The sequence below is a fragment of the Chlorocebus sabaeus genome, chromosome 6, assembly GCF_047675955.1.
Source record: "Chlorocebus sabaeus isolate Y175 chromosome 6, mChlSab1.0.hap1, whole genome shotgun sequence".
NCBI lineage: Eukaryota > Metazoa > Chordata > Mammalia > Primates > Cercopithecidae > Chlorocebus > Chlorocebus sabaeus.
Genome location: NC_132909.1, coordinates 8,780,651 through 8,794,349, shown reverse-complemented (window position 1 = coordinate 8,794,349; position 13,699 = coordinate 8,780,651). Strand labels below are relative to the sequence as shown.

The following is a 13,699-nucleotide window of genomic DNA, read 5'->3' as shown; positions in this document are numbered from 1 at the left end:
ATTGGTTTGTAGGAACTCTATATGTTTTGCCTTTTATAGGTTGGACAGATATTCCGACAGTTTTTCCCAGCTTGATTCTTACAGGGGCCAGCTCTTTGCTAAGGCCATCGTTCATTCAGTTATTAGTTAATAGGCGCAACCATTTTTCAAATGGGTGCCAGTGCCCTACGTGGACCAGCTTGGCACTGAGTAAATCTGAGTAAACCCCGGGTGACTGGGAGGGTCCTGGTCCTGCCCGGTGGAGGCTGCAGCTTCATCTGAAGCATGACATTGGGAAGACTCCCATTTTCCTTGGCGTCTTGTGACACTTGAGTAACCCTTGCGGCATCTCCCCACGCCACAGGCTGACCCCAGGTTTGTACCACCTGGGCCGCACCGTCCTCTGCATTGACTTCATGGTTTTCACCGTGCGGCTGCTGCACATCTTCACGGTCAACAAACAGCTGGGGCCCAAGATCGTCATCGTGAACAAGATGGTGAGGGAGGGGTGGGGTGGAAGTGGGCGGGGCCATAGGAAAAGGGGTGGGGCTGGGGAGGGAGTGGTCTGTGGAGAAAGGGTGTGACTTTGGGGAGCAAGGGGCGTGGTTTTGGGATAAGGGGTGGGGAAGGGCGGGGCCAGATTCAGCCACATCTCCCCACAGGTGAAGGACGTGTTCTTCTTCCTCTTCTTCCTTGGCGTGTGGCTGGTGGCCTATGGCGTGGCCACAGAGGGGCTCCTAAGGCCACGGGACAGTGACCTGCCAAGTATCCTGCGCCGCGTCTTCTACCGTCCCTACTTGCAGATCTTCGGGCAGATCCCCCAGGAGGACATGGACGGTAGGGGGGGATGACAGGGCCTCACAGCCTCCCTCTGAGTCTCTGTCCCTGCTCTCTGGGTCTCTGTACCCCTGTTTCTAAGAAAATGTCTCTGTCTCTCTGAGTCTGTCTCCCTCTTTCTCTGGATCTCTGGATCCCTATATTCCCCATCATTTTCTCTCTGGGTCTCTGCCCACCCCATCGCCTCTGTCTTTCTGTCTTTCTGTCTTTTTTTTTTTTTTTTGGAGATGGATGTTAGAAATGTTTGTTTTTTGGTGTCGTAAAGAAATAGTACTTGAACATAAATTTAATTTTTTTAGTAAGGCCATTTTAATTTTTTGTAGAAAGTGTACACTCGCCAGCAGTTCTGCCACGAGAATACACCGAACAAAGGAGATAGGGTCATTTATAACCTGACGCGTCTATCTTACTGCTGTGTCTGGTTTTTATTGGCTGGAACCGGACTTTACATTTTGTACTTGTCTTGATTGGCTGGTAACTTAGAACTTTTTAAAAGAAGCAAAGGCAGAGGAGAACAAAGGAAGGAGGAGGTAACTTGTGAAATGTTGAGAAAGGTAAAAACACTTTTAAATAAGGAAGAGGAACAGGCTATGACCTAATGCTTGCTTGGACCAGTATAAGCATGCCAGGGCAAATATTTAGGCTAAATTGTGGGAGCTAAGAACGTAGAGTACATTGATTTCTTTATTACGGCTAACAGATATTTAAGAATGTTAGCACAGGTCTGTGAATACATTTTGTTTCTAAGAGAAGTTACTATTTATTCTTAATTAGATAGGGAAGAAAGTCTTTAAAGAGGAACCTCTACTTTACTTTTTACATGGAGTTTTGCTTCTGTTGCCCAGGCTGGAGTGCAATGGCGCGATCTCAGCTCACTGCAACCTCCGCCTCCCGGGTTGAAGTGATTCTCCTGTCTCAGCCTCCCGAGTAACTGGGACTACAGGCTTGTGCCACCATGCCTGGCTAACATTTTTGTATTTTTAGTAGAGATGGGGTTTCATCTTATTGGTCAGGCTGGTCTCAAACTCCCGACCTCAGGTGATCCTGCCATCTCCGCCTCCCAAAGTGCTGGGATTACAGACATGAGCCACTGCACCTGGCAGTCTTTCTGTCTTTCTTAGGTCTCTGTACCCCTCCCCCCATCTCTGAATGTCTGTCTTCACAGTGGCCCTCATGGAGCACAGCAACTGCTCGTCGGAGCCCGGCTTCTGGGCACACCCTCCCCGGGCCCAGGCGGGTGTCTGCGTCTCCCAGTATGCCAACTGGCTGGTGGTGCTGCTGCTCATCATCTTCCTGCTCGTGGCCAACATCCTGCTGGTCAATTTGCTCATCGCCATGTTCAGGTGAGGCCTGACTGCTCTCTGATCCGACCCCACGCAGCATGACCCATGGCCCTCTCATGACTCTTGAACGCCGTCTAATGAATTCTGTCTTTAGTCCCTGAACTCTGATCCAATCTAATGCTGCCTTCTCCCCAGATCCAAGCAGACCCTGCTTGTGACTTGTACTTTGGACTGATCCTCTTCCTGAGCCCAGTTTGAACTTCCTTATTTTTATTTTTTTGAGACAGGGTCTCACTCTGTTGCCAAGGCTAGAGTGTAGTGGTGTGATCATAGCTTACTATAGCCTCGACCTCCTGGACTCAAGCAATCCTTCTGCCTTAGCCCCATAAGTAGCTAGGACTACTTTAAATTAGCCAGGCCAGCATGCCTGCCTAATTAAAAAATTTTTTTGGAGAGGGTGGGTCTCACTATGTTGTCTAGGCTGGTCTCGAGCTCCTGGACTCAAGTGATCCTCCCGCCTCAGCCTCCCAGAGTGCTGGGATAATCTGTTGCCCAGGCTGGAGTGCAGTGGCAAGTTCTTGGCTCACTGCAACCTCCACTTCCTACTCCCCAACACCCGGTTAATTTTTTGTATTTTTAGTAGAGACAGGGTTTCACCATGTTGGCCTCGAACTCTTGACCTCAAGTGAGTGGCCCGCCTCGGGCTCCCAAAGTGTTGATACTACAGGTGTGAGCCATCACGCCCAGCCAACTTTGTTTTTTATTGTGGTAAAATTATATAAAATTTCCCATTTTTCCTCTTTTTTATTTTTTTTGACGGAGTCTCACCCTGTTGCCCAGGCTGGAGTGCAGTGGCGCGATAGCCCACTACAAGCTCTGCCTCCTGGGTTCACGCCATTCTTCTACCTCAGCCTCCCAAGTTGCTGGGACTACAGGCGCCCACCACCACGCCCAGCTAGTTTTTTGTATTTTTTAGTAGAGACAGGGTTTCACCGTGTTAGCCAGGATGGTCTTGATCTCCTAACCTCGTGATCCGCCCGTCTCGGCCTCCCAAAGTGCTGGGATTACAGGCTTGAGTCACCGCACTCGGCCATATTTTTATTTTATTTTATTTGTTTGTTTATTTTTAGTAGAAACGGGGTTTCACCATGTAAGCCAGGATGGTCTCCATCTCCTGACCTTGTGATCCACCCGTTTCGGCTGGATCCCAAAGTGCTGGGATTACAGGCGTGAGCCATCGTGCCCAGTGGCTATGTTTGTTTGTTTGTTTGTTTGTTTATTTATTGAGACAGAGTCTCACTCTGTCTCCCGGACTGGAGTGCAGTGGCGCGATCTCGGCTCACTGCAAGCTCTGCCTCCTGGGTTCATGCCGTTCTCCTGCCTCAGCCTCCCAAGTAGCTGGGATTACAGGCGCTGCCACCACGCCCGGCTAATTTTTTGTATTTTTAGTAGAGACGGAGTTTCACCGTGTCAGCCAGGATGGTCTCGATCTCCTGACCTCGTGATCTGACAGCCTCGGCCTCCCAAAGTGCTGGGATTACAGGCATGAGCCACTGCGCCCGGCCTATTTTTTTTTAGAAATGAAACTCCTTTTTAATCCTATGTTGGGTCCCTCTGTTTGCTTCCTTTCTTACTGGCATGATTTTTGCCGAGAAAATATAAAATTTCATTGGCTTTCTTTTTTTTTTTAGAGATGGGGTCTTGCCATGTTGTCCAGGCTGATCTTGAACTCCTGGGCTCAAGCAGTCCTCTTGCCTTGCCTCGGCCTTCCAAAGTGCTGGGATTATAGGCATGAGCCCCTGTGCTGGACCTATTGTATTAGTTTCCTAGGGCTGCCAAAGTACCAAAAACTGTATGGCTTTAAATCACAGAAATTTCTTGTCTCACAGTTAGAGGTCCAAAATCAAGACATCGACCAAGTCATTTTCTTCTGAGGGCTGTGGGGGAGAGCCTGTTCCGTGTCTGTCCTGTCACGTCTAGTATTTTGCTGGCCATCTTTGGCTTTGAGTTGCAGCATTGAAACCTCTGCTTTCATCTTCCAAATTTCCCTTTTTAATAAAACATTGCTTAAATTGGATTAGGGACCACCCTAATAACTTCATGTTAACTTGATCACATCTGTAAACTCTATTTCTGAATAAAGCCACATATTTCATAAATTAAAAAATTTTTTAAAGGTCACATTCTGAGGCACTACGGGTTATGACTTCAACATATCTTTTTCTTTTACTTTCTTTTCTTTTTTTTTTTTTTTTTTGAGACAGAGTCTTGCTCTGTTACCCAGGTTGGAGTTTAGTGGCACGATCTCGGCTCACTGCAGCCTCCGCCTCCTGGGTTCAAGGGATTCTCCTGCCTCAGCCTCCTGAGTAGCCAGGATCACAGGTGCCTGCCACTATGCCCAGCTAATTTTTGTATTTTTAAGTAGAGACGGAGTTTCACCATGTTGCCCAAGCTGATCTCAAACTCCTGACCTCAGGCGATCCACCTGCCTCGGCCTCCCAAAGTGCTGGGATTACAGCCATGAGCCACTGCGCCTGACCAGACTTCAGTATATCTTTAGCAGACTACAATTAAATGCATGACACTCATAGATGTATGAGTATATTTCTGGACTTTCAATTCTATTCCACTCATCTGTGTCTATCCCTATGCCAGTACCACACAGGTTTTTGGGTTTTTTTTGAGACGGAGTCTCGCTGTTGTCACCCAGGCGGGAGTGCAGTGGCGCGATCTCTGCTCACTGCAACATCCACATCCCAGACTCAAGCGATTCTCCTGACTCAGCCTCCTGAGTAGCTGGGATTACAGGCACCTGCCACCAGGCCTGGCTATTTTTTTTTTTTTTTTGTATTTTTAGTAGAGATGGGGTTTCACCATGTTGGCCAGGCTAGTCTCGAACTCATGACCTCAGGTGATCCACCCACCTCAGCTTCCCAAGGTGCTGGGATTACAGGCATGAGCCACCACATCTAGTCCACACAGTTTTTATCACTGTAGGTTTGTAGCAAATTTTGACATTGGAAGTATGAGTCTCCTTTATTTTTCAAGATTGTTTTGGCTATTCAGGGCCTCCTGCAATTCCATATGAACTTGTAGATCAGTTTCCATGTCTGTCAAAAAGGTTGTTGGAATTTTCTTTTCTTTTCTTTTCTTTTTTTTGAGACAGAGTTTCACTCTTGTTGCCCAGGCTGGAGTGCAATGGCGTGATCTCAGCTCACCACAATCTCTGCCTCTCGGGCTCAAGCAATTCTCCTGCTTCAACCTCCTGAATAGCTGGGATTACAGGCGTGCACTACCACGCTCAGCTAGTTTTGTATTTTTAGTAGAGGTGGGGTTTCTCCATGTTGGTCAGGCTGGTCTCGAACTCCCGACCTCAGGTGATCCACCCGCCTTGGCCTCCCAAAGTGCTCGGATTACAGGCATGAGCCACCGCACCCGGCCAGTTGTTTGAATTTTCATTGGGATTGCATTGAATCTGTAGATTGTTTCAGGTAGTATTGACATTTCATCTAGGTGTTCTTTTTAATGTTTTCCCAGCAATATTTGGTAGTTTTCAGGCTACAGGTTTTTTACCCTTTTGGTTAACTTTATTCCTAGGTGCTTAACCTTTAGATGCTGCTGTAAGTGGAATTGCTTTCTTAATTTCGTTTTTGGATTGTTCATTGCAGGTGTGTGGGAACACAACTGATTTTTGTGTGATCTTGTACCCTGTAACTTTGCTGAATCTGCAGCTCTAGAAGCTTTCTTGTGATTCTCTGGCATTTCCTATATATAGGATCATGTCATCTGTGAATAGAGATATTTTTACTTCTTCCTTTCCAATTTGGATGCCTTTTATATATTTTTTTCTTGTTTAATTGTTCTAGCCAGAACTTCCAGTACAATGTTGAATAGCAGTGGTAAAAGTGGATGTCCTTGTCTTGTTCCTGATCTTAGGCAGAAAGCTTTCAGTCTTTTACCATTAGGTATGATGTTAGCTGTGCGTTTTTCAGAAGTACCTTTTCTCATGTTGAGAAAGTTTATTTCTATTCCTAGTTTATGATTTTTAAAAATTATGATGCCTAGGCATGGTGGCTTATGCTTGTAATCCCAATACTTTAGGAAGCCAAAGTGGGAAGATCACTTGAGGCCGGGGGTTCAAGACCGACCTGGACAACATAGTGAGACCCTATCTCAATAAAAAAAAAATTTTGCCAGGCATGTTGGTGCATGCCTGTAGTCCCACCTACTCAAGAGGCTGAGGCAGGAGGATGGCTTGAGCCCAGGAGGGCAAGGCTGTGGCTGCAGTAAGCCATGATTTCACCACTGCCATGATCATGCCAGCAACAGAGTGAAACCTTGTCTCAAAAAAAAAAAAAAAAAAAAAAAAAGGCCGGGCTTGGTAGCTCACGCCTGTCATCCCAGCACTTTGGGAGGCCAAGGTGGGCAGATCACGAGGTCAGGAGATCAAGACCATCCTAGCTAACATAGTTGTAGGGGCCCGCCCTACAGGGTCTGTGGGTTTTTCTCCCTGTGTGTGGAGATGAGAGATCGTAGAAATAAAGACACAAGACAAAGAGATAAAGGAAAAGACAGCTGGGCCCAGGGGACCACTACCACCAAGACAGGGAGACCAGCAGTGGCCCTGAACACCTGGCTGCGTTGTTATTTTTTGGATACAAAGCAAAAGGGGCAGGGTAAAGAGTGTGAGTCATCTCCAGTGATTGATAAGTGTTGGGGTCCGTGCCGGGGGTGGTGGAGAATGAAAGAACACACAAAAGACAAAGACACACAGAGAACATGGCGGCCGCGCCCAGAGCCTCCGCCTCACTTTATTTATACTCCATAAACCCCACGTCAGCAGAAAGAATGCAATGCAAAACAAACTTTCTTTTCCCACATGTCACCTTCTACTCAGTTCTTTGTTTCTATGCTCTTCTTTATCTGCCCGCCTTCTTGGCGCCTACGGGAGTTCATTAAAAGTTCAATTGGAGATACTGTCCTTGAGCCCTATCTATTCTCAGCATACTGTTTTCAAAGGCCCCTGCAGATAAGGTCACATAGGTCACATGAGTCACGTGTCCACCAGACAGGGGGCCCTTCCCTGTTAGATAGCCCAGGCAGAGAGAGAGAGGACAGCTTACGTCATTATTTCTTCTATGCTCTTTTCAGAAAGATCAAAGACTTTAATACTTTCACTAATTTTCCTACTGCTATCTAGAGGGCAGAGCCAGGTGTACAGGATGGAACATGAAATGAAACAGGAGTGTGACCACTGAAGCACAGCATCACAGGGAGATGGTTAGGCCTCTGGATAACTGTGGGCAGGCCTGACTGATGTCTGGGCCTCCATGAGAGGTGGTGGAGCAGAGTCTTCTCTAAACTCACCTGGGGAAAGAGAGACTCCCTTTTCCGGTCTGCTAAGTAGCTGGTGCTTTTCCTTGGCACTGACGCTACCGCTACACCACGGTCCGCTTGGTAACGGGCGTCTTCCCAAATGCTGGTGTTACCGCTAGAGCAAGGAGCCCTCTAGTGGCCCTGTCTGGGCGTGACAAAGTGCTCACACTTGGCTTCTGGTCACTTCTCACTATGCCGCTTCAGCTCCTATCTCCATATGGCCTGGTTTTTCCTAGGTTATAATTGTAGAGCAAGGATTATTATAATATTGGAATAAAGAGTAATTGCTACAAACTAATGATTAATGATATTCATATATAATCATATCTACGATCTATATCTAGTATAACTCTTGTTATTTTATATATTTTATTACACTGCAACAGCTCGTGCCCTTGGTCTCTTGCCTCGACACCTGGGTGGCTTGCCACCCACACATGGTGAAACCCCGTCTCTACTAAAAATACAAAAAATTAGCCGGGTGTGGTGGTGGATGCCTGTAGTCCCAGCTCCTTGGGAGGCTGAGGCAAGAGAATGGCATTAACCCAAGAGGGGGAGCTTGCAGTGAGCCAAGATTGCGCCACTGCACTCCAGCCTGGGTGACAGAGCGAGACTCTGCCTCAAAAAAAAAAAAAAAAAAAAAAATCATGAAGTGTTGTTGAATTTTGTCAAATGCCTTTTCTGTGTTGGTTGAGATCATGTGGTTTCCCCCACACCTTGTTCTATTAATGTGGTATTTGCACTGATTTTTGTATGTTTAACTACCCTTACTTTCCTAGGATAAATCCCATTTGGTTATGGTGTAAAATCCACTTAATATGCTGCTGAATTAGATTTGCCAGTATTTTTTCAGGATGTTTATATGTATATTCATAGGGCTACTGGTCTGTAATTTTCTTGTGATAGCTTTCTCTGGCTTTGGTATTACGGTAATGCTGGCCTCATGGAATGAATTAGGAAATGTTCTCTCCTTTTCTTTTTTTTTTTTTTTTTTTGAGACGGAGTCTCGCTCTGTCGCCCAGGCTGGAGTGCAGTGGTGCAATCTCGGCTCACTGCAAACTGCGCCTCCTGGGTTCATGCCATTCTCCTGCCTCAGCCTCCCGAGTAGCTGGGACTACAGGCGCCCGCCACTGCGCCCGGCTAATTTTTTCTATTTTTAGTAGAGACGGGGTTTCACCATGGTCTCGATCTCCTGACCTTGTGATCCGCCCGCCTCGGCCTCCCAAAGTGCTGGGATTACAGGCGTGAGCTACCGTGCCCGGCCTGTTCTCTCCTTTTCAATCTTTTGGATGAACTTGAGGAACATCCTTGTTTTTATGATTCTTTTTTAAATGTTTGATAGAATTCACCAGCACAACCATCTGGTTTTGGGCTTTTCTTTATTGAAAGGTTTTTGATTAAATCTCTTATGATAAGTCTATTGAGATTTTCTATTTTTTCTTGAGTCAGCTTAGGTAATTTGTGTGTTCCTAGGAATTTGTCCATTTCACTTATCTAGTTTGTTGACATGTAATTGTTGATAGTATTCTCTTACAATCCTTTTTATTTCGGTAAGGTTGGTAGTAATGTCTCCGTTTTCATTTCTGATGTCTGTTATTTGTGTCCTAGCTAATTTTTGAGCCCAACTTTAACATGACTTCAACCTCTACCTTAAGCCTTGATACCACGTCCAACTTGACCTCTGACATCTGACCCTTGGCCCTTCTAACCTGACTTTTTTTTTTTTTTTTTTTTTGAGACGGAGTCTCACTCTGTCTCCCAGGCTGGAGTGCAGTGGCGCGATCTCAGCTCACTGCAACCTCCACCTCCTGGGTTCAAGCGATTCTTCTGCCTCAGCCTCAGCCTCAGCCTCCCCAGTAGCTGGGATTACAGGTACCCGCCACCATGCCTGGCTAATTTTTGTATTTTTAGTAGAGATGGGGCTTCACCATGTTAGCCAGGCTGGTCTCGAACTCCTGACCTCAGGTGATCCGCCCACCTCGGTCTCCCAAACTGCCGGAACTACAGGCGTGAGCAAATGGGCCCGGCCCTAACCTGCCTTCTTTTTTTTTTTTTTTTTTTTTTTTTTTTGAGACGGAGTCTTGCTCTGTAGCCCAGGCTGGAGTGCAGTGGCCGGATCTCAGCTCACTGCAAGCTCCGCCCCCCGGGTTCCCGCCATTCTCCTGCCTCAGCCTCCGGAGTAGCTGGGACTACAGGCGCCCGCCACCTCGCCCGGCTAGTTTTTTTTTTTGTATTTTTAGTAGAGACGGGGCCTAACCTGCCTTCTAATCACATCCTGTAACCTCTTACTTTAGTGATCTTGACTTCTGTCTGCTGCCGTAGACTTTGAAAAATTATTGCCTGGCATTTAACCTTTGTCTTTGCCCTTGGCTGGGCCCTGACCTCAAGTGACCTTTGACCTCTGGCCTCTGCAGCTACACGTTCGGCAAAGTACAGGGCAACAGCGATCTCTACTGGAAGGCGCAGCGCTACCGCCTCATCCGGGAATTCCACTCTCGGCCCAAGCTGGCCCCGCCCTTTATCGTCATCTCCCACTTGCGCCTCCTGCTCAGACAATTGTGCAGGCGCCCCCGGAGCCCCCAGCCGTCCTCCCCGACCCTCGAGCATTTCCGTGAGAACAGAGCTTGGCTTAAAAAGAAGAATAGGGGACCGGCAGCCTGGAAGGCGAGGGGAAGGGGCATGCCCCAAATAACTAACGGGCGTGGCTTAGGCAGCGAGGGGCGGGGTTTAAACAACAAGGGGCGCGGCTTAAGCACTGAGGGGCAGGGCTTAGGGGTGAGGGGCGGGGCATGTTCTCGAATCACCAGGGGCCGGGTCTGAGATAGCGTGTTCTGAGGGTGTCAGAAGGGGCTGCTGGATTGGGAAGGGGCGTGGCCTTAGCCCTTTGACTCCGCCCGCCCCTGCAGTGGTCTGCCTTTCTAAGGAAGCCGAGCGGAAGCTGCTAACGTGGGAATCGGTGCATAAGGAGAACTTCCTGCTGGCACGCGCTAGGGACAAGCGGGAGAGCGACTCCGAGCGTCTGAAGCGCACGTCCCAGAAGTGAGAGCGGGGCCTGGTCGGGGATGGGGCTTCTGGCCTGGGGCGGATCCTGACTTCGGTTGAAGTCAGGGTCCTGGGAGGGAGGCTGGAGGCCCGGGAAGCAGGCGAGCCCCCGGGGGGTGGGTGGGCTACGGGTGCCCCCGGTAAGAGGCCCTCCCTTCTCAGGGTGGACATGGCACTGAAACAGCTGGGACACATCCGCGAGTACGAACAGCGCCTGAAAGTGCTGGAGCGGGAGGTGAGGGCTTGGGGTTTGGCTGGGGAACTGCGGCAGGGGTCAGGCAGGGGTTTCCATCTCCTGCTCTGACATTCCTCCCTTTCCCCAGATCCAGCACTGTAGCCGCGTCCTCGGGTGGGTGGCCGAGGCCCTGAGCCGCTCTGCCTTGCTGCCCCCAGGTGGGCCGCCACCCCCTGACCTGCCTGGGCCCAAAGGTCAGTGTGTAGCATCAGCCTGTGCATCTCCAGCCTCTGTTCCTGTATGTTTGCGCGTTTTTCTCTCTTGGCGCCTTTCCAGTGTCCCTGGGTCACTCTCTTGGTCTCCTTTGAGCATTTTGTACTCTGGTCTTCGTGTTCCTTCCTTTATGCCAGTCTCCCGGTTTTTCTGTCTCCCCCCTTCCCTGCCAATCCCCAGCTCTCTCTTCTCTCTCTTCCCCCAGACTGAGCCCTGCTGGCAGACTTCAAGGAGAAGCCCCCACAGGGGATTTTGCTCCTAGAGTAAGGCTCATCTGGGCCTCGGGCCCCGCACCTGGTGGCCTTGTCCTTGAGGTGAGCCCCGTGCCCATCTGGGCCACTGTCAGGACCACCTTTGGGAGTGTCATCCGTACAAACCACAGCATGCCCGGTTCCTCCCAGAACCAGCCCCAGCCTGGGAGGATCAAGTCTTGGAGCCCGGGCCGTTATCCCTCTGGGGACTCCGCCACAACAGGGGAGGCTGGAGGGTTAACAGGGACCACAGACCCCTCACCACTCACAGATTCCTCACACTGGGGAAATAAAGCCATTTGAGAGGAATTGTGTCCAAAGGCTTGATTCTTGGGGGAACTGGTGGGTGTCTAGATCCTTCCAGGGTGGGGGCTGGAGCTGGGGTGTTGGGTTTGGGGTTCTTGGTGGATTTGCTGCTGTAATTCAGATATTTCGGAGTCCGTTTCCTCCCCTCAGCCTCATTGTTCTTGCCTGAGACCCAGCACCTTCTGTCTGCGGTGTTCTGACGGTTCTCACTTCAGCAGGACAAGACCCCATCTGTACCCCCTCCTACCCAGTTTCAACTTTCCAGTGGAAAAATAACTCAGTGATAATAAGCCAAGTATTTCCTGGAGTGGGGGTGGGTGGCTGTTGTGTACATCTGCTTTGGCAATAGGGAAACGGATGATGCAAATTTGAGTAGATAAATGCATACGTGTCTTTAAAAAGTCTAATTAGTGGGAAATTGCAGGCCAGGCGCACACAGGGTTGAGGCAAATATGCATGATTATACATGCAGTTTAACTAAATAACGCGTAACAAGCTAAACTGGTAATGACAAGGTTGAACTGACAGCAATTATTAGTTAAATAGCACGAAAGCCACCAACAACCAACACGTCCAAAAATCAAAACCAAAACATCCTTCCTCCAAATTGGAGAAGATCCAAGTATCTGTCACTGTGGGTGCAGAGTAGCGCTGAAACATAGCCAAGTGTTGTGTGGCAACCGCGACTTCTCTGGAAGATTCTGAGTTAGTTTTCACCAACCCAAGTAGTAATAATCACTGTAATGTAACTAACTAACTTCCTTCCTTCCTTCCTTCCTTCCTTCCTTCCTTCCTTCCTTCCTCCCTCCCTCCCTCCCTCTCTTCCCTCCTCCCTTCCTTCCTTCCTTCCTCCCTCCCTCCCTCTCTTCCTTCCTCCCTTCTTCCCTCCTTCCCTCCCTTCCTTCTTCCTTCCTCCCTCCCTCCCTCTCTTCCTTCCTTCCTCCCTTCTTCCCTCCTTCCCTCCCTTCCTTCTTCCTTCCTCCCTCCCTCCCTCTCTTCCTTCCTTCCTCACTTCTTCCCTCCTTCCCTCCCTTCCTTCCTGCCTGCCTTCCTTCCTGCCTGCCTTCCTTCCTCCCTCCCTCTCTTCTTTCCTTCCTCCCTTCTTCCTTCCTTCCTTCCTTCCTTCCTCCCTCCCTCCCTCTCTTCCTTTCTCCCTTCTTCCCTCCTTCCCTCCCTTCCTTCTTCCTTCCTCCCTCCCTCCCTCTCTTCTTTCCTTCCTCACTTCTTCCCTCCATCCCTCCTTTCCTTCTTCCTTCCTTCCTCCCTCCCTCCCTCTCTTCCTTCCTCACTTCTTCCCTCCATCCCTCCCTTCCTTCTTCCTTCCTTCCTTTTCTTCTTCTCCTTTTTTTTTTCTTTGAGACAAAGTCTCGCTCTGTCACCGAGGCTGGAGTGCAGTGGTACAATCTCAGCTCACTACAAGCTCCACCTCCTGGGTTCAAGCAATTCTATCTCAGCCTCTGGAGTAGCTGGGATTACAGGTGCCCGCCACCACGCCTGGCTAATTTTTGTACTTTTGGTAGAGACGGGGTTTCACCATGTTGGCCAGGCTGGTCTCAAACTTCTCACCTCAGGTGATCTGCCTGCCTCGGCCTCCGAAAGTGTTGGAATTACAGGCGTGAGCCACCGCACCTGGCCACTTTTTCTTCTTTTCTTTCAACAAGATCTCACTCTGTCACCCAGGCAGAAATGCAGTGACTCAATCACAGCTCACTGCAACCTCTCCTGCTGGGCTCAAGCAATTCTTCCACTCAGTCTCCTGAGTAGCTGGGACTACAGGCTCGCACCACCATGCCCGGCTAATTTTTTGGATTTTTGATAGAGATGGGGTCTCACCATATTTCCCTGGTTGGTCTCAAACCCCTGGGGTCAAGCGATCCACCCACCTCGGCCTCTCAAAGTGCTGGGATTACAGGTGTGAGCCTCCATGCCCGGCCTCCAGTACTTTCTATATATATCTGTCCAGCATTGTTTTAAGTGCTTCATGTGCACTAAATCAGTGAATCCAATGATAACCATATAAGGTAGGTACTATTATTTTCTCCATTTTGCAGATGAGAAAAGTGAGACACAGAAAAGTGGCTCTAATAAAGTCACACAGAAAGTGGCTGAGTTGGATGCTGGGCGTGGTGGCTCATGCCTGTAAAACAGCACTTTGGGAGGTCAAGCAGGTGGATCAC

The 13,699-nt window shown here is 49.1% G+C and overlaps 1 protein-coding gene across 3 annotated transcripts in view; it reads left to right on the top strand.

The window, feature by feature from the left end:
- The window catches only part of TRPM4 (transient receptor potential cation channel subfamily M member 4), a 47,305-nt gene extending 35,780 nt beyond the window's left edge, over positions 1 to 11,525 (top strand). For all 3 annotated transcript variants that reach the window (XM_037991903.2, XM_037991905.2, XM_037991906.2), the window contains 8 exons: positions 344 to 476; positions 642 to 816; positions 1,982 to 2,159; positions 9,890 to 10,086; positions 10,382 to 10,514; positions 10,680 to 10,752; positions 10,841 to 10,946; positions 11,171 to 11,525. In XM_037991903.2, coding sequence (XP_037847831.1) covers positions 344 to 476; positions 642 to 816; positions 1,982 to 2,159; positions 9,890 to 10,086; positions 10,382 to 10,514; positions 10,680 to 10,752; positions 10,841 to 10,946; positions 11,171 to 11,175 — 1,000 coding nt within the window. In that variant the 3' untranslated portion in view covers positions 11,176 to 11,525. The remainder of the gene's footprint in view (positions 1 to 343; positions 477 to 641; positions 817 to 1,981; positions 2,160 to 9,889; positions 10,087 to 10,381; positions 10,515 to 10,679; positions 10,753 to 10,840; positions 10,947 to 11,170) is intronic.
- Positions 11,526 to 13,699: the final 2,174 nt, after the last annotated feature.